At 47.1% G+C, this 23,780-nt stretch overlaps 1 protein-coding gene across 2 annotated transcripts in view; it reads right to left on the bottom strand.

Annotated features, from left to right (window-relative positions):
- RNF216 (ring finger protein 216) overlaps positions 1-23,445 on the bottom strand; it is a 62,648-nt gene extending 39,203 nt beyond the window's left edge. Inside the window, exons 1-12 of one of the 2 annotated variants that reach the window (XM_086473020.1) lie at positions 23,379-23,445; positions 22,066-22,223; positions 20,128-20,982; positions 18,272-18,348; positions 14,473-14,575; positions 13,410-13,574; positions 12,298-12,412; positions 11,882-12,021; positions 10,880-10,930; positions 9,741-9,878; positions 8,608-8,756; positions 8,068-8,146 (exon numbers count right to left, since the gene is read on the bottom strand). In XM_086473020.1, coding sequence (XP_086329146.1) covers positions 8,068-8,146; positions 8,608-8,756; positions 9,741-9,878; positions 10,880-10,930; positions 11,882-12,021; positions 12,298-12,412; positions 13,410-13,574; positions 14,473-14,575; positions 18,272-18,348; positions 20,128-20,982; positions 22,066-22,223; positions 23,379-23,445 — 2,097 coding nt within the window. The remainder of the gene's footprint in view (positions 1-8,067; positions 8,147-8,607; positions 8,757-9,740; positions 9,879-10,879; positions 10,931-11,881; positions 12,022-12,297; positions 12,413-13,409; positions 13,575-14,472; positions 14,576-18,271; positions 18,349-20,127; positions 20,983-22,065; positions 22,224-23,378) is intronic. The other variant, XM_086473021.1, reaches the window with a different exon arrangement.
- Between the last annotated feature and the right edge of the window lie 335 nt (positions 23,446-23,780).

Below are 23,780 nucleotides of genomic sequence, written 5' to 3'. Positions count from 1 at the left end.
AGCCAGCAGGCTCATTGAGATGAGCTCACAACAGTGTGTCAAAAAAAAAAACCCAACCCCAAACAACTGGAAAGATCAGCTTCAGAACATCATTGCTTTTTCAAAAAGACCTTTCAAGTATCACTTCCTCTGCCGAGAGGAAGCGAGAGGAGCTAGACGTTCTCCAACACAAACTGCTTCCCCTCCATGACAATGATATAAAAGGATGGGTGTTTTCAAAAAGGAAAAAAAAAAAGAAAAAGAAAAAAGGAAAGCAGGCCAGCCCTCAGCACACTGTGACCAAATTAGGAAACAAACTCTACTGACAGCCTCCAAAATGGACATTGTCTGCAGCAGCCTTGTATTAGCTCAGGAAGTCTGATGACTCTGTCATCTGCTGAAATCTATTTATGTGCAAACAGAAAGGAGAAGCAAAACACCTCCTTGCACTACACACGCCAGGTTAGGCCATCTCAGCGCTCTGGCCCGAAGGAAAGAGTCATCAGCTGCCCTGACACAACACTATTCAAAGCCTCCACTGCTGACTCATGCCCCTCCAAAGATAACTCTGCCCTGGAAGCACTAAGGTGCAGCAAGATGAGGTGTGTGCACAGAGTTGGGGGTTTTTAAGTGCATTTTTAAAGTGGTTCGCTGTAGCAGATGAAGCTGAGGTTAGAGATCAGTGATTACTACGACAGGAATGTGAGGGGGAGGAAAGAGGGAAGATGTAGCTTCTTGAGTAAGGTCAGAACAATGTTTTTAATTTGGCTTGGGAACAGCCTTTTTCCAGCCTCTCCAGCCTCCATTTGCACTGCAGCAGCAAAACAATAACCCCACTCCAATGCTCTGCAAATACAAGTAGCACCGGGCAGAGTTTTAACCTTAAAGTCACCCTGCTGCCATAGAGGGTACCTGTACCGGGCTCCCACAGCAATCCCACGGCAGCTCAGCAGCATCTGTTGTGAGGACAGAGAAGTGACAGAGGCTAAGTTACTTCACTGTAAAAATCAAACAAATCGAGCAATCTGAGCACTCTGGTCCACACAGAGAGATTCAGGGGTTCTCCCTGATGTTAGGGTGATTGCGTTACATCACTCCCTCTTGTTCCCTGCATGAAGTGGAAAGAACACATCTCCTCCCTTTTTCAAAAGGACCCCGAAGGAAAAGGCAAAGCTTACAGCTCATCTCAGCCTGCAGCAGGCCTCAGCCTCTGCTCCACCCTTAGCACAGCTACAGCCTTCAGGGTCCTTCCAGCCCCCAGCAGTTTGGCTACGGGACCACTCCAGCAGCTTGCCACGTTCAAGGCAGTCGAGGTCCTTTCACACCCTGGCACCACCTGCTCAGGATGCTCTTATCCAACCCCTTGTGGGATCCATCAGCTTATCCCCAAAGACACTGGCACTGCACATCTGCACCAACCAGCACAGGTTTGCAGCTGCTCTCCGTGGCTCCTCTGCCTAAATCGCGGCAGGCTGTGCCCAGGGAGAGGAGGCGAGATGAGATTGCCGAGGCTGAAGTTGCCATCCCTACACGAAGTTGTGTTCAGCTTATTATCTCTGGACCTTTCCTCGGCAAAGGACAAAGCTACAAAGGGAAGATAGTGCTGCTACCTCTAATGGACCTGACAAAGAGGTATTCACTGGTCAGTAAACAGTGGGAGAATTGCCTTTTTCACCGAATGGATGTTGCTATATAAGGCAGAAAGCAAGCACAGGAGTAAGCTTTGTTGCTTGAAATTGCACTGACTTACACAGTCTATTTTTAACAGGACTAGTTCGAGTTCTTGCTTTCAGCAGCTGCTTTTTTCCCCCCTTTAAGAGACAGATACCCCATTTAAACTGACCTCTTTCCTCAGGTCCATTTCCAGGCTGGGCTTTGCCCTCTCCTCTTCTGTCAGACTCATTTATCAAGTGAAGCATTTCCACATACCACTGCATAAATAGACTTGACCTTGCAAAAACAGCAGCACCTGCACTCCCACTGAGGGAGACTCTCCACGCCTCCACAGCGGTGAACTCTGCCTGCTCCTACCCTTTTTCCAGGTGAGGTATCCTCAGAGCTCCTACAGCCCCTTCCTGCATGTCCCAAGGAAGCGTGGCAGGTATACAGACAAGGCAAGGAGTGATTTGGGGCTGATCGTTGTGCCTCCTCTCTGGAAAGGGGCATTTAGGAGCAAGCTACTGCTGCCACCACTCGGTTCATAGAATCATGGAATAGTTCTGGTTGGAAGAGACGTTCAAGACCATCAAGTCCAACCTTTGTCCTAGCTCTATCAACATCACTAACCACTAAACCATGTCCTTAAGTACAACATCTACCCGTTTCTTAAACGCCTCCAGGGATGGCGACTCCACCACCTCCCTGGACAGGCTGTTCCAACGCCCGACAACCCTTTCAGTAAAGAAAGTCTTCCTAATATCCAGCCTGAACCTCCCCTGAATTCTTCTAGCTGCTCCCAGCCTAGCCCAAGCACACACCAAAAAGCAAGCTACGGGTGTACCTCCAGCAGGGACAACTCACACCTGGTTCCCAGCTTTCCTAGATGCTCCCTCAGCCAGGGAGCAAGCTGTGGGCATGCACCGTCCAGCTTCCAGGGAAGCAAGGAGAGCCCCTGGCACGTGGCTTTCCCCTATTCCCCTTGCAGCCCCCCCTCAAAAGATAAGGAGCTTGCCCAGCATAAAGCAGGGGATGAGAAGATCACCCGACTCTCAGCACTCCCCATGAAACTTTGACCCCACACGCCCCGATGGTTGTAGTACTCTTCCGACGGGACTGTACTTTTAAGGCTTTGCTGTACCAGGAGCACTCTCCTGTTATCTGCCTCCCTTTAGGACTTGGCAATAAAACCTACTGGGGTGTTATCTGCTGCCTACAATCACCTCAACCCCACCTTCGGCCTTGGTCCCTCCCTCCTGCCTATCCCTCCGAGGAGCGATACAGAAATCACCGGTGCTCCCGCTGCAGTACCGCCGGCACTGCCGGCGATAGCATCACCGCTCGCCCTGCCTGCAGCACAGAGCACCGCCGCTGCAGACGAGTTTCAATGTCCTTTTATGGAAGAAAAATGAAAATCGCCTGCCCAGCCGCCGAGTGCCTCTGAGCCGAACCGAGATGACAGACGGAAACTTGCCATTTGTTGTGGTTTTGGCAGTAATAAGAGTGGAGCGTGTTCCCATGTGCACCACTCATTTAAAAAGGGCGCAGCGAAGGCACTGAGCTGGAGGAGAAAGCAGAGAGCTCCGGAGCAGGAGGTTTGAGGGATGCAGGGCTGAGGAGGAAGACGACAAAAATCACGCAGAGGTGGCTTAGACTGTTCTGCTGGCCCAGACAAGCGGGAGACAGGGCTCCGGACAGAAGCGTACGCAGGCACAAGGGCTCCATTCCCAACCCCCTCCCAGTAAGACATGTAGCAAGGTCCTCCACACCGCATTTCCCTTTCTTCCTCTTCCCAACAAGTTTTACTAAGCTGCATTCACACTGACAGAGGAGAACGGGAATTTAAATGCGGGAGATGGTTCTTGAGGTCATTGCCACCAGAAAGAAATTACAGGGGTCTGCCATAAGCGAGTGTCACCTTTGGCTCTGCTCTCCACTAAAGCTGTGGGACTAAGCTCTAAGTAACAATCAACTCTAAATAAATAGGCTCAAGGAAAAGCATACAGAGAACAGCGATAAGAATGGCTGAACAGAGAATGAGATGGGGCCATGGGACCTTCAAAATGTTTGTCCTGCTGTCAGGAAGCTGAATGAGACAGCAGACTTCAACAGCTGGGAAAACACATTGCAAAACAAGGAGAATTAAGTAATTCTCCACATGCACATTCTACTCTGAGGCGTTTTGGACAAGCTCAATTTCTCCAACCAGAACAGGGTTGTTTTTTTTTCCCCCCCATGTTGCACACACACCCTGCCAGTGACAAACCTGGATAGAGTTTAAGCCTAAAACCACAGCGCACCTGGAGTCAGGCAGGGCAGCTCCGGGCAGCAACGGGCCAGCCTCTAGCACAGAATAACGGGCCCTGAGGTATGCGTTGGATGCCATCCTTGGAAGGCTATGTCATCCCGAACGCATCCCCTGCTGCTGGGTACTCGATTGCACAAACATTTCCCCTTGCACCCTATAAAACACTTGTAAATGGATCGTAGGTGGCTGGGGCTGCCTCGTTACCCACCTCCGAACCGTGAGCAGCTGCGTGCCCCGTTACCACACGGGGTACAGAGACCACCGGCATTGCAGCACCCCGCTTAGCTCCTTCTGTAACTTCAAGCCTCGTTGATCACGCAACAATTTATGTCAGCAAGGCGACGCAGGGCAGAGTTGCTGCGAACCCTACAACACGACTCACGCTTATTAACGTCGGTTGTGGATGCAGTGTTAGCACCCTGCTAAGAGGAGCCATGTTCAGACACAGCTTGCTAGGCAGAGCTCTGTACATGCTTAAACCTGTCTCACTTCCAACAGAAAATGAAGGTTAAAAGCAGCTGGGTGCATCTGTTCCTAGCCAGCACCTTGAAATCGATCCTGAGACACTCTAGCAGCTTAAAAAAGTCCCCTAAAACACCAAGTCTTGCAAATTAAAAGTTCACAGCAAGGGTTGCTGTGGCCAGGGTGCCAAACCTGAAGCCGAAAAGGCAAAAAGAAAGATAATCATCCTTCTGACAAAGGCACATCAATGCTCCTTTTTCCAGCGTACCAGCTCAGACACCCAGCAGGCTAACCCACTCCCCAAACACCACCTCACGAGCAGGGTGCCCTGAGGAGCCCTGAACGAGGGCAGCTGCCCAGTCCGAGGGCAACGCAACGGAGCACCCACCACGCCATCCCCCCCGCGCCTGTGGCCAGCACCGGGGCAGACGACTCTGCACAATGAAGCACCAAAAATTTTTAGTCACGCAAAGGAGTTTTTAAGGAAAAGTCGTGGAAGTGCAAGTGGGGCCTGGCTATGAGACGAGTATTGAGGGTTTCGAGCTCTCCGCACTGGAGGGACAGCGCGGCTCCGTGCATGCATTATTTCCATGGCAACGGCAGCTTTCACCTCCCCATCATCTCTTCGCTGGCTGAAAGCCCTGCAGTGCTTTGTGCTGAGACTGCAAAGAGGGGAGACATCTCCCCCACCCACAACACGGCGCCGGGGATAGCGACAAGCAGCCTGCAAACAAAAGCCTTGTCTTCACCAACACTATGGGATCTTGGGAGGTGGGAGGCTGAGCAGAAAGGACGGACTTCCTTGGCTGGCGGGAAACGGTACTTCCCCCGACGTGCAGAAGGGCACGCTCACTTCCCAATGCTGCACAAGTCAACAAGCAACATGTGCCTTTCCCAGTTTTACCAGAATTGCCAGCTTTGGTTTGCTGTGTCAGAGCACAGGGAGGAGGAACACGCAGAGGAGAAATTCAAGCGCCGCTTCCACACAGGGATCCCCACACAGAATAAGATGGACGTTGACTAAGCAGGCAAACCCTCCTGTACCGGGAAGCCTGACTCCGCGCACGGTCAAGCAACTCGTTCTAGAGCAACACCTCAAAACTCAGACAGGTCTGAGCGAAAGCTGCTTCTCCCCCAGCACCAGCTCAGACTGCACACGCACAGGAGAACGCATCCACAGGGTGCCTTGGGCAACGTTTGCTCTTGGCTAATTAAGCTTTTCCTCCACCCTGCAGTTGGTGATATTAAGATTCAAGCCTTGGCCACCTAACTAGGAGCCGAACTTCACGCCACACGACTGGAGCCACAGCGGCCCTGGCAGATGGTGCAGGCTCATCTGCATGCTCTCTGTGCAGCCGTTCAAGTCACAGGAGGCATCCGGCAGCTCTGCCTGTCGCCCAGGTTACAATTAGCCACATTTTGGTCCCTGTGAGGTGCAAATGACTGGAACTACAGGTGAGATGCATAAGCAGCGACCTGGGCATGCCTAGAGCTCTTACTATTGAGCCCAACATACACAGACACAGCCAAAACGAAGGCTTCCAGCCGGTTCCCATCACTTTACAATACAGCCATAGCCGGCCCAAATGTGAACCAACCTCTCTAAGATTTAAAGGAAAGCCTGAGAGGATCAACACGAATTCTCAAAGCAAGACAAAGGATCCAGGTGATGGAGCACAGAAATACAACAGGTCCACCATCTGGTCCTCCTCTCCCCACCCTTGAAGACCTTGAGGTTTCAGGAGAGGTACATTTTGACCTTTCCCTTTCCACACTTCCCCTGGCTTTAGGTTCAGCTGTGCAAGTGCAGTCCTTCCAACCAGCGAGGGACTCCTTCCAGGATCAGTCATCACCACCACCGAGGCTGCCAGAGGCACTGTTAGCAAAGCCAATGCATCCTCCTCTCCAACCCCTGTAGAGCTCCCTAGATTAGCCCTTTCCTCCCTAAGGACAACAGTTTCCTGCAAGCAAGAGCATTAACTGAAATTCTTTATTCTGGAGAGACACAGATAGCGGGAATACGAAGAAGCACTGCAGTTGATGCTGTGAGACACCACCACATCCTGCTATCCGAATTCCTCACCCTCGACTTCAAATCCTAAAGTCGTTCAAGACTTCTAAGAGCGCAAAGCTACTCAGCAGATTTTCAGCTAATGAATCAACACAAGCTGTCCAGGAAACCAGAAATCCAGCTCACTGGAATGCTGTAAGCCCAGGGAGGGAGGACAGGCAGTACACTAGGAAGGAAATGAAACAGCAAACCAGAAGGAAAGGAACATTTCAGCACTGACCCCTCTTACAACAGTTACTGTGCCACATTACATGTTTTAGGAAAAAAAAAAGTGACTTCAATTCATTTTGCACATTGAAGCATTCATGTTCTTCAAGCCCGAATTTTGTTCTCTGGTGCTGACATACGTACATTTTGAAAACAACTCCGTTTTTGCAGGAAAGCCACCAGTACTTAAACATGAATCAACATTGCCACCTAGCGACCAGCAAACCTCCTTGCTCATGACACTTGGATGATCCATCAGAATCACATTTCTTTCCCAAATGCTAGAGGCGGATGTTAGCAAAACATATCTGGAGCCTAGAGATCTCGAATGGAATCGTGCATCTTTCATAAGCAGCTGTCTCCCCCCAGTAAGTTCAATTTTCACTACAAATTGCAAAGTTCACTGCTGGCAACTTCAACTTCTCCACACAACAGAATTTGACTTCCTATTTGTTTCTCAATACAGACGAATGGTGGTATCTATACGAGAAGCCAAAGCTATGGCAGCTACAAGCATAAGGTTAATGCACTCAAGGGGAAATTTCAGCAGTTAGCAGAAATCTCTGCTGGGGACAGGCAGTTGGTGAATATTGCATGAGAACTCACCGTTGAGGCTAAAGTTACGCAAGACACCTTGTAGCTTCGGTGCTAAACACTGATACTGGACTGCCTGGGCTCACTGGCACCAGATGTAAGCAAGGCTCTGCATACATTCAGGAGACCGGGAAAGACATTTCTATGCTTCTCTTTTTCCCCCAGAACAGATGGTACAGAAGCAGCAAGTTTTCCCCACTCTGTCTCCCCATTGGGCTTGACGATTCTGCCGTTACGGCTATTAGCAAACTTTGAGAGCAGCACAAAGATCTTCTGCCCTTTGAATGGCTCATATTTCAGCGAGCTCTTCCAACAAGTTGGGTTTTTTTGTCACTTCCAACTGAATCTGTATTCAGGCGACAGCATAAAAGAAAAATGCAGACGCTAATTCTCTTCAGGATAGCATGTAAGGCTGTCTCAGCTCACTCTCCAGAAGTTTATTTAGATAAAAGATTACAGTTCGGGTTTATGCCTTTTAAACACCCAGCTCCCCGTTGACCTAAAACTTCTGTATATGCAAGACAGCAACCTATGGCATCCATAAGTTTTTTTAGCCAACATCTTCCAAGGAAAGAAAGGAATACCGCTGTCTATCAGTGCCCTGAAATTCATCGTGTCCAGCCACACACTTTTACAGAACACCAGTAGGATCCAGCAAATCCTTTGGCTGCTGCCCCATGCAGTCACATTAGCTACTCATTCACCTGCTACTAGGAAGCACGAGTTGTCCTCCCAGCTCTCCTGCCCAACACTTCAGAAGAGACCCAACGGCAAAATATCCCCCAATTACCTTTCTGCAGCGGGGATTAGGGCAGCTGAACCGCTTCACATCGTTGTCCAGTAGAGCTGGGAAGTTACAGAAGGGACACCTGCAGCCCAAAATAAGACGCCATTAACACAGAGCGCCAAAGATATCTTTGCTGAAAGCGGATTTAGTCAAATAGCTGTGTGGTACTTAATAAGGCTGCCAACCAAACGCCTGCCGTCAGGATGTGCTGACTACTGCCTTTTTGCTCATATTTCTTCGATCACTTCCCCTGTTCGCCATCAAAATATTACATGCTCAGCACTGCTTTTGACCATGTAATTTAGAGGATCAGCACAGAGCTGGCAAGCAAGTCTTGGGGGAGACAAACCTATTGAATTTTAATCTGCTCCTAGTCAAAGGCAGACCAGCCTGAATAAAAATAGACCTAGGAAGGCAGAAGCCTGAATTTATAATACAGCTCTTTGAAAGCTACCTATCTCATAGTCAGCACACACTTAGGGTTTCAGGGAACAATTTTCTACAACAGTTAAGGGTGGTTTGCATCCTCTGCTGGACACTTACCTGACAAGCTCATCTGCACAGGCAGCTGCCACCTCCTCCTCAGCTTTCCGCTCATAGTATTTACAGAGGATGTTCTCTGGAAGCACTTTCTCCAGCTCGCTGGTGGGGAATGAACACGTGCAACTGCCTTCCATGCAGCTGAGCTCTGACTAGGGTTGGAAGGAGAGAGCTCAGGTTCAGCATGACACTAGCAAACAGCAAGGCTCAGTACCCAGAACACTTCCAGATAAACCAGCGCAGAGCCTTGCTTAGAGAGAACAGAGCTTAAGTCAGCAGATGACTGCCAGAGAATGGGTTTGCTGTGGAAAGAACAAGACTAGTTACACACTGGCCTTGAACAAACAGTGGGCATGAAGATGCCGTTGATAGCTGGGATCACAGTCCACTCACTCCAAGTCCACAGTGACCACATCGCAGCACATTACTACTGTACGGTCTCTGCTCACGAACAGCACGTTGCATTCTTGACGATACGGCCACATAAAACACAGCTGCCAGTTTATATGTTTACATGACATATACAAAAGCATCCCACAGTTTGATCATCGTATCTCCAGGCAAAGGAGCATGCACACCTCAGAGCAGGTTAATGACCTGTTTACAGCTCAGCCAAGTACCGGGATAATTGCCGGCTAAATGGGAGACTAAGAAGGTTCATAGTATTATAGAGGAACCAACCCCCAAACTGGGATCACGGGGATATTACGAAGGACAAACACTCTCAGCCAGGAGACTGGCCAAGTCAGAGATAAGAGTGTGTTCTCTGTGCAGATATCATCGGTTTATTAAGTAGAAAATAAAAGCCAGACAAGTACAAGTTATTGTTGTTCCTATCAATGCTGTAGAAAGTTTTCCTAATAATCCCAGTGGCGAAGCATAGAGCACAAAAGATGTAGGTTAGTAAAACTGAAATCCTATTCAGCGAGGATCCCATTGGGAAGTTGTTGGCTTCACTCTATGGCGAGATTGACTTGTTGGATTTGGATTTCAGGACACAATTCCATTCAAATATTTCCTGGGAAATGAAGTTACATCTGATTTCAGCAACAACGCTAGGCAAACAGCAATGTGAGCTCCCAATAGCATTTTACCCATTCTCCCCTTGGGAAGTTTCCCAGTTGGGAAATTCTTACCTTCCCAGAGCCAAAGACTGCCTCCTGAGCATATTTAATTAGGCACTCCTTGCAGAACAAGTGACCGTCTGCACACTGAGTTAGCTCTTCAAATGCAAACTCCCCGTAACAGCAGCGGCACTCTATCATCTGACCATCCTGCAGCCATAAACAGAGGTATTGGCATCATCATCAAAACATCCATAGCTATAGCAACAGACAGACACGTCCAACTGCAAGCCATAAACAATGCCAGCATTAATGCTAAAAGAGCAACAGATACATACAATTCCATTGGATATCCTGTGGTCAAAACTCTCTAAGCACAACCAGAACCTCAGTGTTAAGTAACTTAACAGTTACATGTCCTGCTTGATAGGTTCCAGAAAGCTACAGAATACACTGTGTTTAGTAATTCTGAGCTCACAGGCAGAGAAGCCTCTTGGGTTTGGGAAGGTGCAATTGCAGGGAAACAGCAGAGAGTACCCACCATTCATGTGGGGAAAAACAAGCTTCAGATCTGTGGCCCTCTAAAGGAACATTTACTCATCTGCCTGGAGAGATCTCGCCTTGGCCTTTTCACTGGAAGGGTGGAGAAGCTCCCCACTTAAAAAGTCAGTCTGCCCACTTCTTCAGAGGTCCAGCATATCCAAAATTTGAAGAGCAATGGGCGTTGAGTACAAAAAAAGGTAATCAACAGCTGCCGAACCGATCCCTAACTTTTCTCTCTTTGTTTAAAGGGAAATACCTGATTTTCAGGTTTTTAGAGTCCTTTCTGCAAATGAGGAAGGCCTTTCCACTGGCAGAGCTCCAAGAGCAGCAAATCTGTTTTAAACAGCCATAATGGTGGTAGCAAGAGCAAACCTGGTACTATTCTATTGCAATGTTTGTTCTGGCCAGTAAAGATACAAGCAGCAGCTGACTGAATTACTACAGATCATTACATGCATCAGTACTGGCTTGCTGGACTCAGCTCTCGCCTACCTTTTCTAAAAGCCAGCCAACACACACTATGCAGGTTTTGCCAGCTCAGCAAAAGCAGCACAGCGCAAATGCAGCTTCAGAAAAGCTCCATTCCAGAAGCCAAGAGAGTCTGTGAAGCAGCAAGTGCCAAACAGTGCCTATGCATAAGCTGAACGGACGACATTCTAGATACTGACCTTCTGATACTGCTCCTCATTCATCTGCAGAGCAAGGAGAAAGTCCGCGTGCTGCAAGAGAGACATGTGCAACTGTATTTACAGAATAGATGAAGCGATTTTCCAGCCTCTACACTCTTTTACGTTATCTCAGGACTTACAAACCACCATAAAAGGCTCACTGTCTGCTTAGAGCATCACTCAGCCCATCCTTCCAATCCATTAAGCTATTTGTGATTCAGCTAAAACAGATGGGAGAAGCACAAGGCAGCAAGAACAAAGAACTGAATTCTATATTGGTGGAGGGCTGGTGGCTCAGGTTTCCACCGGCAGAGATGATCTCACCCAAGAGGCCCCTCTAGAGAAAGCCCCAAGGAACATTAGCCTTGCGTTGAAAAGAAGATGCTACCCATCTGCCTAAGAGACGAGGATCTTTAAGAAGCTACTTTAGACAGGCCTATAGGTGCAGAGCTGTGAATTTAGTCTTTCCTCAGGCTACGAGGGGAAGACAACGCACCAGCAGGTGTTGCAGGGTTCTGCTTTGAAACACACGGTCCTCAGCACAGGACAAGCCATTCTGGAGTCACAGGTCTGCCAACTCGTGGAAGGCAGACCGAGCAGACAGACTGCCTGGGGCCTGGTCATTATTCACCACCAACACTGAGCTGCACTTACAAGCTCTAAAGCAGCAGAGAAGCCTCCTAACAGTCAGAGGAAATAATTAATTAGTAGAACTTTCACTACTTCGTAGCACAAGAGGTCCAGAACAGCGCTTGCAAGAGCAGCGGCTGTATGTTTAAGTAAATATGAAGCTCTGTGCTTGGCTTTCTTCCTTCGAAAACATGTTACTGGGGAAGAGTCATACATGTTACAGGTAGTAAGGGGGCAAAGGCAGTCAGTCATTCAGTATTTTGTTCAGCATTTGAATGTCTCTAAGAGGCAGACTGCCACGTTTAGGGCCAATACCTCTACAGCAGTTGAAGTCATTTGCACCACAAGATCAAAGCAGCTTGTACCACTCACCTCTGCCATCTCTTTAACTTTCTGCTCATAGAATTCCTGCTCCAGTAGCACCGGTGGGAGAAGAGTGAGCTTGTCATAGGACCTCCAGTGCCGTCTCTTATTCTCCAGGAAGAACATGCGCTTCTCAATCTTCACATCCCCTAAAGCGCAATGAAATCAGATGGAGCAGCCAGAACAAAGCTTAAATCCTTCGCCCTCCACACACCACCAGCTGCATAACTTCAGCATCTCAAACAGCACTGTACCAAGCAGAGGGACTAATAAAGAATATCAGCAAAAGAGATAACAGACAGCGACAGGACCGTAGCTGGTTTGGGATCACCTCCCTTTTCAAGAACAGTACTTCATGCTGCAGCCAGTTCTGCTTACATTAACGACGCAGAGAGCACAATACATACCGCTTGGTATTTATTTACCTTGCTCAAATTTGAAGTCTATATATGAATACTGATTCATTTCTTTCCTCCTTTTTCGTTTCCCACTGGTTTCGGGAGACAGCTCCTGCCATTTTTTGATAGCATCTGAAAAGGCCTAGAAAACAACATACAGACTTAAATCCTGTCTGTTCCTGGCAGAAAGCAGAAGCACACGCTTCAAACCGAAGCACAGTACAAACACGTGCATAAGACCGATCCAAAACCAGAAAGCCAAACACCCCACACAGAGGCAAGTATATCTCTTTCCTTTGCTCATCTTGTTGCTTTATGTACTCATAAAGCAATCATTCCATAAAAACAAAATAGTTGAATGATATTTCACAACACCTCAGCTATTAACTCTAATAAAGCTGGTGCCCACTCTGATGTAACAGAGCTGGTTTGGCTTTTTGTTGTTGCTGTTTTTTTTTTTTAATTTAAAAATAAGTGAAGCTCAACTACTCAGTGCTCAGGCAAGCAGCTGAAGAGACAAGGAGTTTTTGTTTGTCCTGGAGCAGTAGAGAAAGGAGCTCAAGCAAGAGGAGCACATTAGAGGAGTAGATCCAAGTCAAAAGCGTGAAGCCACATTTACGTTCAGCTTGTTGATACTTAAAACGAGTGTCTTTGCAGCTCCATCACAATGAAACTCTTTTATGAGAGATATAGGACTCATTCCACAAGTCATAATAAGGAGAAACAGGACAGTGAGACTTGGGCTTCTTTTCAATTACATGCAGTCAGTTAACTAATAGCAGCAGTTAAATGTTTTAAGATTTAGCTAAATGTCTAGGCTTTATTGGCAATTATACTGCACTTCAGCGCCAACGTACAGGAACACTTCTCAGTTTAATGCATCACCGACCATCAACTAGCTAGAGTTTCCCCAGTTCTCCTATTAGAGAAAAGTAAAAACTTCCTGCTGCATTCTGTCTGGTCAATCAATTTTGCAAGTCTGTACTAAATGGATTAATACTTCTTAAAAGGAAAGGAAGATTATTAAAAAAGCCCATAACCACACACTAGCAGATGGTATAGTAAGGCAAAAGACATCGCACTGCTCTCCAGACACGGGAGATAACCCTAGGAAAGAAAACAGACTTGAACTGGAGAACCTTTCGTGTGATTGCATAGTGTCCCTTGAGTTCGTGTAGTGCCCACTTAATGTCCTGGCTGCTCAGCATTTTGAAGTCTGCCATAAGGAGGTCAGCTGCCTGGATAAAGCACCGCTGATCAAGTGGGGCAAGTTTGGAGAAGTCGAAGTAGTCCACTTTAGGCACCTAAGGAGAAAATGCAAAAGATATAAAAAGGCTGCTACAAACGCACACACCAACACCCCAACCCACCCCTGTCAGCGATCAGGACCTTCTGCAAGACCACCCAAAACTCAGGTGACACGGCACCCAGGTCTGAGCACCTATCTAACCACCACCTTCGAGCACAGCATGGGTGTGAAGCCTACTGGCCCAGGCACTCATGTGGCTAACCTGCCCTGAGCAGCTGCAGCTCTGCTCCTAGCAGCACTCACACCACATGGTTTAAAGCCATTGTGCGCGGCTGCATGAGACAGCGAGGAGAGGATACATTTAGGTGAGCACAAAGGGTGAACAACTTCATTGGCTCGAGGTTGAGAGATGCTTCCAAGAGGTATTCAACATTTCTTTCTCTCAAGCTACACACTGCTATTTCAACATACTCAAAGCAGCTCAGAGAGGATTTTTTTTCCCTCAAATGGACTTTAAAAAAAAAGTCAATAAAATCAAGAAGCAGTAGGGGGATTTGCAGTTAGAAGGCTAAAAGGCCTTGCCTCAAAGGCCACACAATAGACACCTGAGGGCCAAGTCCACTTCATGGGACAGAATGACCGTGGAATTCTTGTATTAGTTATCAAAGCGAACACTTCAGACAGGGCAGCTGACAGGCAGGCAGGGCAGAGAGTCTCGCAGAAGGCCGAAGAGCAGACACGGTGCAGCTATGCAACACCGAAACAGGCAAGTCTTGGAAGTTACCTTGCAAGCGACTAACTATTGCTATTTAACGCCATCTTAAAAGGCACCCAGAGGCCTCTTCTGAAAGAATGGCTCAACCAAGCACTAATAGAACCAGACATCCCAAGGCCCACTCAGGTTGAACAGACTGGATGAGAGGCATGCTGTAGATGAGGATACTCTCACTTGCCTTTGTCTCATCTTGGCTGGCAAGCAGGCTGCTGCTGGGATTTAAAACCACTCTGCCTTCCTTCTTTGGGTAATCTGGATTTTCCAGAAGAAAGTTACAAAGGCTGAAAAGATAAATATAGTTACTTCAGGGTTTGGGAGCTCAGGTTCGTTCCTCGCTCATCCAATTTTTAGTATCCTATAATTATGAGGCTAGGCAGGCAATCCACAGCCTGCCTTGTAAGAACCAAGGGAGGTGCTAGACTAGAGCAAACTGCAAGTAAATGACTGAGAATTAAGTAACGAATGACAGCAGAAGGAAAAGCAAGTAGATTTGTCTTTCAACAATTACATTTACATACATTAAGCTTGTATGGGTGAGCTACTAACCAACCTACATCTCTTCATACTGGAGGTGAACAACCAGGCTTACTTCCCCACTCACACCCATGGGTAAAACCATGTAAAGCAGCACCTCCTTTGAGCACGTGTCAAATCCTGCACTAACTTTCTGCTACTCTGGAATTGACGTTATGAAGACCGTACAAGAAAGAACAGCCACCACCTAGTAGCATTAACTAGCATTAATTGAAATCTAGCTGTCAACTCCTATGGCCAACACAAATGCATCCATGAAAAAAGCAGCATACAAACCCCTATAAAACCTGTGAACGGTTGACGTCTTCCTCAACAGAAGATTACAGCTTCAAATTTGAATTAAAGCCTCCAGTCTTGATCTATTTCCACATAAGAGTAGAGACAGAAACACGGTTCGAACTGTATTTACAAACACTATGTACTCTGAATACAGGTTTCATTGTAATAAAGCTTGAAATCACACCAGCACTGTCCAACCTCCACTAGAACCTGCTCTAGTGAGAACAGCAGTTAGGAAACAATCACTAAAAATCACTCCAAAAATTGCATACTAACCTGTATGTGCAGCGTACCTGAGGTCCTATCACAAACAGTCATAACTGTGAGGTAAATTTAGTTAAACTGAGTATTGCAGCTTAGAAAAGACTCTAGCAAGTAGTTTCAGAATACCCCATTGCTGGAGAGCCACAAATACTTCAGAAGCCCTTTCAAAAAAGAGAAGTTTGCTGTAGGCTATCTGTCTGAATCGGACTTTCACAGCTTATTCTCAACCATCACTAACCAGCTGTGCTAACTGGGGCAAGTAACACGAGCTGTTCCTCAGTTTCCCCAGCGGCAGCACAATATCCTTCTGAAAGGAGGTGGGACAAGCAATTAACATTTGTAAAACTTCCTGAACAAGAAGGTGCTAGGTTGCAGCAAAGACATAATTGCAGTTAATTTACATTCCTGATGTCAGAAATCAGCCCCTAATTAAGAAATCTGAGCTGGCTTGAAGCATTAACCCACTATCAAGGCATGATTACTTTAGCCCTGCTTTCACATTCAAAGCAGAGGCATTTCTTTTTGTTTAATCAGGTATTGACATATTGAGCCAGAAGCTTTTGACCGAGTGTGAATGCTTCTGCACACAAAAGCTGAATAGATGATACCCTGCTAAGAGGAGCTCCCACATCTTATCCTTCACATCAGCTGAAAGTTTTAAGACGATCATTCCAGGAAAACAACAAAATATCTTGGCACTGAGCATTTAATAGCTTCCAGCTCCCTGCCCCCCATGCCTTCTGTAAAAGATAACTGTTTTAATCCAACAAAACAGAAACTTCAAGGAGCTGAAATCACTGCAGCTGAAATGCCCGGGTTTCAGCTGGGGCACAGTCAGAACGCATTTGAACTATTCTCCACGTTGCCATTTCAATGCTCAGGATTTTCAGAGATGTTAACCTCCAACGTCTGACAATTAGTTAAGTGGGTCCCAGCGCGCAATGCACGCACACTCGCGGCACTGTTCATTAATATCTGCACCACAGGACACAGAGCCAGTTAAAAGCCTCATCCCTGCCCAAACCCAGCCACCCTTATTTTATTTCAAGCCTGATTCAGCTTGACATACCATGGAGATCAAAGAGACCCTGCCAGAGAGGCTGACCAGTGCTTTGACCCATTTGTTCTCACACAAAAGATGCAGTGACAACTCAAAAGATAGTTTGGTTAAAGGAATAAAAATATGGAGAATAAATCTTTATCATCCAGTAAGTGGGTAACGCACCGCTGAGCAGACACTGTAGATGGCCTACGGGGAAGCCTGTAAGCACCTTTTCATCTCACTGGGTCTGTGGTGCACAATAGGAGAGAAGAGATTTCAGGAGCAAAAAGGGAAGGAACGCATTAGGACTGATCGAAGCCGATACTGGGATTTAATTCTCTCAGGCTTCACTAAATCCCTGCAGGACACAATAGCGAGTTTTTTCACACAATCTGCGAGAGGGTCCTGCAGCCAGATGCCCAACTTCAACGGCCTGATTGCCCCAAGGAATGGCCCTACCAGGCTTCTACGCTCCCAACGCGACCATCCACACCGAGGTGCACCCAGCACGTGGTGCGGGTGCCTGAAAGCTTCCCTCATGCTGACCACACCACCACTGCAGGGAAAGCGCTTTGGAAAGACGAGAAAAGAAGTTACAGTCTGACCACTTTCTAATCAAGAAGCCCCACTTTGGGGACAAGACTTCACAACACAGCCAAAGGCAGCAGAATAGTAAATCTATGCCCAATGGATGGGATCATCCTTCGTTCCTTGCCAGTTAACTTATTTATGGTCCAGCAACTAATTCTAAGCCTCACGCACTTAAATACTGCTTAATTAGTGCCCTAGTTAACTGGAAAGGGCATTGGATTCATACAAGATAGAGTGAATACTCTGGCAACCAAAACCTATTCTTCATTCTTGCATCACATAATAACCAGTTTCAACAGTTTGAGATAGCAGTGACAGCTGCAGAGAGAGAAAGGGGCCACCTAGCATCAGACAGGAGTCACAAGTGATCTGCTTCAAACCACTCTCCCCTCTGTGCTGCTGGTGCCAACACACACAATCCTTCGCTCTTCAGCTGTGCAAGCTTTACCCAAAAGCATAGGGAGATGATGCAACTTATCAACAAGGTTAATATCTTTCTTTAAAAAAACCTTTTGATTCTAACATGACTCCCAGAGATATCAAGCATGATGAACACTGAGGTATTCTTAAGCTGGTAACACAACTGGGAAAGCAACAGTCCTCATGCTGATTTTACACTCCTTTTATTTCCCTTCTTGGCTCATTTTTCTGATCAGTTAGACCGAAATCAGTCCCTCAACAGATATCTAGAATCAATCCTACCAGCCGGTAAATGTGTTTGCTCTATTCCATCTGCAAAAAGTGATGTGAGAGAACTCAAACAGCACCACTGCTGCTTGATTAAGTAAAGGGGATAGAGGCCAACATCACGATACTAAATAAAGGAGTCCAAAACAGGTCAGCTTTTACCTGGAAAAAGCCAAAAGGCAGTGAAATGAACAAGTAGGAAACTATTTTCTCCAACTCAAAACTCATCAACCCACCTTCGTACGATGTTTTAGAGAAGTCATCTCAACACCTTAATCCTGACACTCACCCTTTTTAAGAACCCTAGTAAGAGGAAATTATATGTAATACCTTTAAATAAGCAAATGATCTTAAAAGCAGAGAAGCTACAGCACAACGTCAGAATTAGAGAGGATTTAAGAAAAGCTCTATTAGAAGGAAAAAAAAATAAAATTCTCTGCTCTTTGGCACTATCACCACAGTGCTGACTCCCAGCCGGGACAGATGCTCTAGAACAGCATCATTTGCAGGTGGGGAAATAGAAGTGTGACTGCAGCCAGACTGTTGTACGAGACACCCTGGCTCTTAGCTCTGCACTTACACATTTAAGTCATAGCAGTTCTTGATGCTGATTAGCTCTTCAATATATTCCTTCTTCACATCTGGAAATCTTGCTTCCTAGAGTAAGAAAAGCTAAAGGTTATATAGGTACTAGAGGAGATGTGTAGCATAATGTAACAACAGCACCAAAGACGGAGATTTATAGGTCGTTATCTAGGACACTCCTGAGACAAGGGCCAAAATGGATTTCAGGAGACCATTTGTATCCATCCAGCCTGGATGCTGCAAGCTGCTGGCTTTTCTTTGCTCCACAGGATGACTGCTAACAGCTCTCTCTCACAGGAAGAGTATGGGTAGTGATGTGAACGACCACGAGCAGCTGGCCTAACGAGTGATTCAGGCTGGATGGAAACAGGAGAGGCACGTAGGTATGATCTACAACACAAGAACAGCTAATATTTACCTTCAGGTGGAAGATTAAGGAGTTCCAGATTCTGTGCTGAAACACAACATTCCAAAGCAAAAGGAAGAAACCCAACAATACATACACCCACCCAAAGCACCCAGACACACTAGCAACGAGATCAAAACAGAAAACAAACCTTTCCTGGCATTTCTGTGAAAGCTCTCCCAGCATCAGCCATGTACAAAGAGTACCCTTCGCTGTTCTCTCTTGTTGGGCTTCTGTACAGGTATTGCACCATATGACATTTTGCTTTGCAAGACCGGACTGCTCAGGGTTGTCAAGCAACCGTGACAATGCAAAAGTATCCACCTACCCATCCTAAAGCAAGTCACTGATCAACAAAGTCTTACTTGGAAAGAAATTAATTTTGTTGGTCTGCTACTTAAAGAGTATTTTCCTCAAGCCCAGTTTTCCCAAATACAATCAGACACGGGATGTGGAGGGAAGACTTGGAGGGCATGGGGGTGCTGGTGTAAGATACAGAAAAATATGCTTGTTTGCAAAAAAGTATTCCAAAAGGCATCAAGACTGACCCTTCCTCCCTAGCAATCAAGGGGAGGAGTGTGCACTGGAGGGGAAAACATTAGACATGAAGCACCACCACTGTGTTTTGGGTTTTGGTGTTGGGTTTTTTTTCAATATACACCATGTTGCCCAAGCTGCTGAATAAACCAAAGGTTAAGGAGGACCCTTCTTGGTGGTTCAGTTCTTGTAGCTAAGCTTCACAGGCAGAGCCAGAAAGGAGCGTGTGCAGTTAACATGCACAAGTCTTCACGCTGCTTATCCAGAAATCCCTCAGTGCTACTGCTGGGGAATCCACACCGCAAGGGCAACCGCCACCCCTGACCACCGTGGTGGCCTTGACATGGCCATGGACCAAAGGACTTTAGGAGAGCCAGCTGAAAGCAGCCATGGCTCTCAGCCATGTGTCTCTAAGCCTTCTCTACCCTCCCTCAAGCCCTCTGCCAGTGTTTAGCGTCTCAGTTTAGCTCGTTTAGCCCTACAGCCACTCCTAAACCAGCTCTACAGAGCTGGGTTAGGAATCAGCCAGACAAAAACAAACTAGCAGAAGCCTTTAAGGGAACAGATCCATGTTATTTCACCTCACTGTGCCCTTCAGACCCTGCAATCAGCTCTGCTAAATCTCTCTGGCCAAGAGCCCACCCCAAAGCACAGACTGCCCTCAAGATTCACATCCTTTCACCACTTCTGTCACAGGGCTGGCATTAGTCTTTCAAACCCCAGTTTTCCAAGACAGTTCTTTGCACTCTCCTCACTTGCTGCACAGCTGAGTCTCAGCCAAAACGAAGAGGATTTGCAGCTGAAGTCAGTAGGGCTGTGCTTTAAGCATGTGAAACACTACACACCTTGAAAAACCTGTCCGAAAATACCATGCACACAGAAATCAAACAAGCCCTGGGAATACTTACTGTCTCTCTGATGAGCAGTGCAGTGAGGTCTTGCTCCTGCCCAGCAGCTCCTTGTTCTGGCACATTACTAGAGCCAAGTTCGTGAGAGCCCTGTGCAGGGAAGGCTGGACCAGGCTGTTCATCATCTATCGCTGCCTGCTGACCCATTTCTTCTGGTGGATGCGCCGGCTGGGGCGAAGCAGGACCTGGAATCCCATCCTGCTGAGGTTCAGGTCGGGGGAAGGCTGGCCCAGGAGCCTCCTCTCCATATGCCCTCAAAGATCCCGGGTCTGCTTCAGGCTGCCCTTGCTGAGGAGCACACCCATTTGCCACAGCGTGTGGCTCGCCTTCTAACGGCTGGAAGTACGGGTGATCCAGCTGGCTGTTCTCGTGGATCTGGTCTGGGGTAGTTGCAGCGGCTGTTCCTCTGAGGTTTTGCTCTGGCTCCAAGTCCTCTCCTTGCCATCCTTGGGCTTCCACCTTTTCTTCCTGTTGTAGTGGAAGGCCTGCATTCTCCAGACTAACCATTTCTTTGTTAACAACAGGCTGTGGACTCGTCTTTTTTGCTGGAGGCAAACTTGGGCCGGGCTCCTGGTTACTTGTAAGTTCAAACTTGGGGCCATTAAGCTCAGACGGTCCAGGCTGCTCCAAGGCAAAGTTCATACTCTCATGCCTGCTTGGTCCAGCACTGCTCTCCACCATGTGATTATACTGGTCTCCCTGGCACGGCGGAGTTGAGATCTCATCTTGCAGACAGGCGCTCCTCAAGGGCTCAACAGCACTTTTAGATCCTCCTTCTCCCACAGCATTTGCACCCTGCCATTGAGCAGCAGGTCTGATGACATTGGGACGCAGAAGCTGCTGATGCTTTGGGGTCTAAAAAGAAGACAGACTAGAGTTAAGTAGGAGTTCTTTCCTGCATGTCAGAATCCTTGCTCCAGCGGATCTTTCGCATTTAATCAAATTTCTAGTGGGAAACAGATGAAAAGTCTGTTTTGCAAGGTGCTTAGCAAGGCATAAAACTGCAACCCACATACCTTTGTCTCACTGAACTCCATCCTCAGTCTGTCCCCAGGTACTGACAGAACATTTGGCAGAACTGGGGATGCACAAGACTTTCAGATTGGAGTAATTTCCTGAGCTCACCTCCGTCCCTACTTCCCTCCCAGTAAAATAGTCTGGGAAGGAGGAACTAACTGATAGCATATTTGCATTCTCATCAATTTATGTAAACAAGCAGGAACCAAAGCTCAAAACGTTAATCTCTGGCCTTGTTCTTGCCTCTGGCTGTATGCCAACAGAGTTTGAATATTCTCTGCTACTATTTTCAACTAAGAAACAGAAAAGTCAGCTTTGCGACCCATTTTCTCAATGCCTCTGATACTTTTAACAGACAAGTGAAATATATTCTTAATATAGCTTGGATATTAAATCAGAGACTTAAAATAATCCCGGTAAGCTAAAGCCTTTGGCCCTTCTCTGTGTGACTGCCCGTGCCAGTGGAAAGAGATTTATCAGGCGGGTTGGCTTTGTAAAACTGCAAAAATGTAAGTGCCTACAACAGCCCAACAAGAAACCAAATAGCATAGAGGAACATAAAGCACACAAGGTCAGATAATGCATGTTTTGAAAACCTGCCTTCTAAGGAACATCAAGTCCTCTTACAAAGCACTCCATCTTTCTGGATTTAAATAGGTAACTTTATGGAAGCTACAGCCTTCGTTACGTAGAACTTTAACTACAATGCAGTCTAACAGTCTAGTTCTCCCCTCCTGTGCCCAAAATATGATTAAACACTTAGAGCCAGCAAAATGCCAGAATTCCAACATTCATTTCAGACATCTTAAGTAAATTACTGTAATGGGACAGGACTCTCAAAGGAACGCACCAGATTTTTGCAGACGAGTTGGCTATAAAGGCCATGAATAAAGCAGGGCAAGCGTAAGAACGAAAAATTACCTCTGCCAAGATGACTACATCATCGTCGTCTTCCTCACGCTGCTGCTTTGCTGGCGTTTCCAACAACAAAGGTAATTCTTCATCTGAGGAATCCGATATTGTGATAAGACCTTCCTCCCTGCGGTTTATCCAGTCTGTAGTAAAGTCAGTAAAGTTAGCTGTTTGCTCAGGGTAAATAACTGAAATCACACGGCACAAGCACCGAAACATCTGAAAAAGCAATCTTCACATTTGCTTTGCAGCAACCAGGAAGAAGCGCTCAAAGGTCACAGGTTCCTCTGCAAGTTACTGTTACAGCCACTCCCACCTCCCTGGGCCCTCTGAGCAAAACACCTGCACAAACTATAGCTCACCACAACGGCCCATGCATGGAACAGCCACTCCGACACTTACGCAGAGATTCCTCTATCCCAAACTTCAGCACGAGTCCAGCTGCTGCCAAAATTATTCTGAACAAGCCATGTACAGAGTATTTCCTAATTTTTGCAGAGAAGTCCTGAACTTTCAATATCTCAGGGACGATACCTTTTCTTTTATTGATGTGCAGGACAGTCTAGAGGAGAGATAAGGCTCCCTGTGCAATTTGGCTTCTTCTGAAAGAGCGTGACTTTGCAGGAGTACCTTGTGCAGGACTGAGATAGGGCCTCTGACTGCGGGTGCAGAAGATATCCCACTACTAGGTGACAACCTTGTCCCTCAAGGCTTGTCAAGAGTGCAATATAGATGCTACCGAGCACAACTGCTGGATCGCAGGAGAGACGCTCCAACCAGAAACAGAGGGTTCCTGTACCACAGACAGCCTACAACCACGCTTTCCCCACGATTTGACACAACATTTTGGCTTATGCTGTAGCATAAGTATTTGGGAGTATGTTTTCCACCTTGCAGCCGTAGCTGAAAGCATCATTTTGCATCCCGCTCCGGGAGGAACGGGTGCCAGCGCAGCCCTACGAGGACAGGAACGCAGAGCCAGCCTCTCTCCTGCGAGGTCCTCAGAAGGGCAGAACGCCATCAGCCCCTCAGCCCTGCTGAAATACCTTTACACCGTGTTCCCAAGAAGCAATCTGCCTTCAGGCAGTACAACATGAGAAAGACAAGAGCCAAATATTTTGCACGTCAGCATAAAATGAGAGCGTTTTCTGTAGGTGGCTGTGGAGGAAGTGTAACAGAGCAGTGTATGACACGGCAAAACAGACCACTGCCCGGTTCCCATTAACAGCGCTTGCATCTATGTTCAGCATCTACGAATCCTGCTGCTTGTGAGCAGAGTTTTACAAAGCGAGTTTTGGAAACGTGCCCAAACCGATACTCACCTTTCCCTCTGTGACTACGGAAGCTGTTCAAGTTAATTAATTCTTCATTTCCACCTCTCTCTGCCATTTTAAACAGCTGTACCCAAAAGTGTCAATGCCCAGGCATGGCAGTCAGGCTCACATGAGGAACTGAAAGACAAAATAAAACCAGGAGAGAGTAAGGCAAACTCAGCAGTACCCTAATCAGGCTTTCCAAAGACTAAGCTGGTAGATCGTTTCGGGGGTTCTCCTGGCTCTCCCAGCACAGCTTCTCCACAAGGATACTTTTCTCTACCACCTTCTCAGTGCCTAAAAGCAGATGTGTTTCTGCTATTTTCTGTTCTGACAGTTAAGACAGCCAACTGAAGAGTGTGATCAGGCCAGAGAAGCCTCTCTGGAGAAGACACCAAGATGCTAATAGCT

This window comes from Leptosomus discolor, chromosome 14 (genome assembly GCF_034619465.1).
Source record: "Leptosomus discolor isolate bLepDis1 chromosome 14, bLepDis1.hap2, whole genome shotgun sequence".
Classification (NCBI taxonomy): Eukaryota; Metazoa; Chordata; class Aves; order Leptosomiformes; family Leptosomidae; genus Leptosomus; species Leptosomus discolor.
The sequence above is the reverse complement of the archived record's forward strand: the minus strand, read 5'-3'. Positions and strand labels throughout refer to the sequence as shown.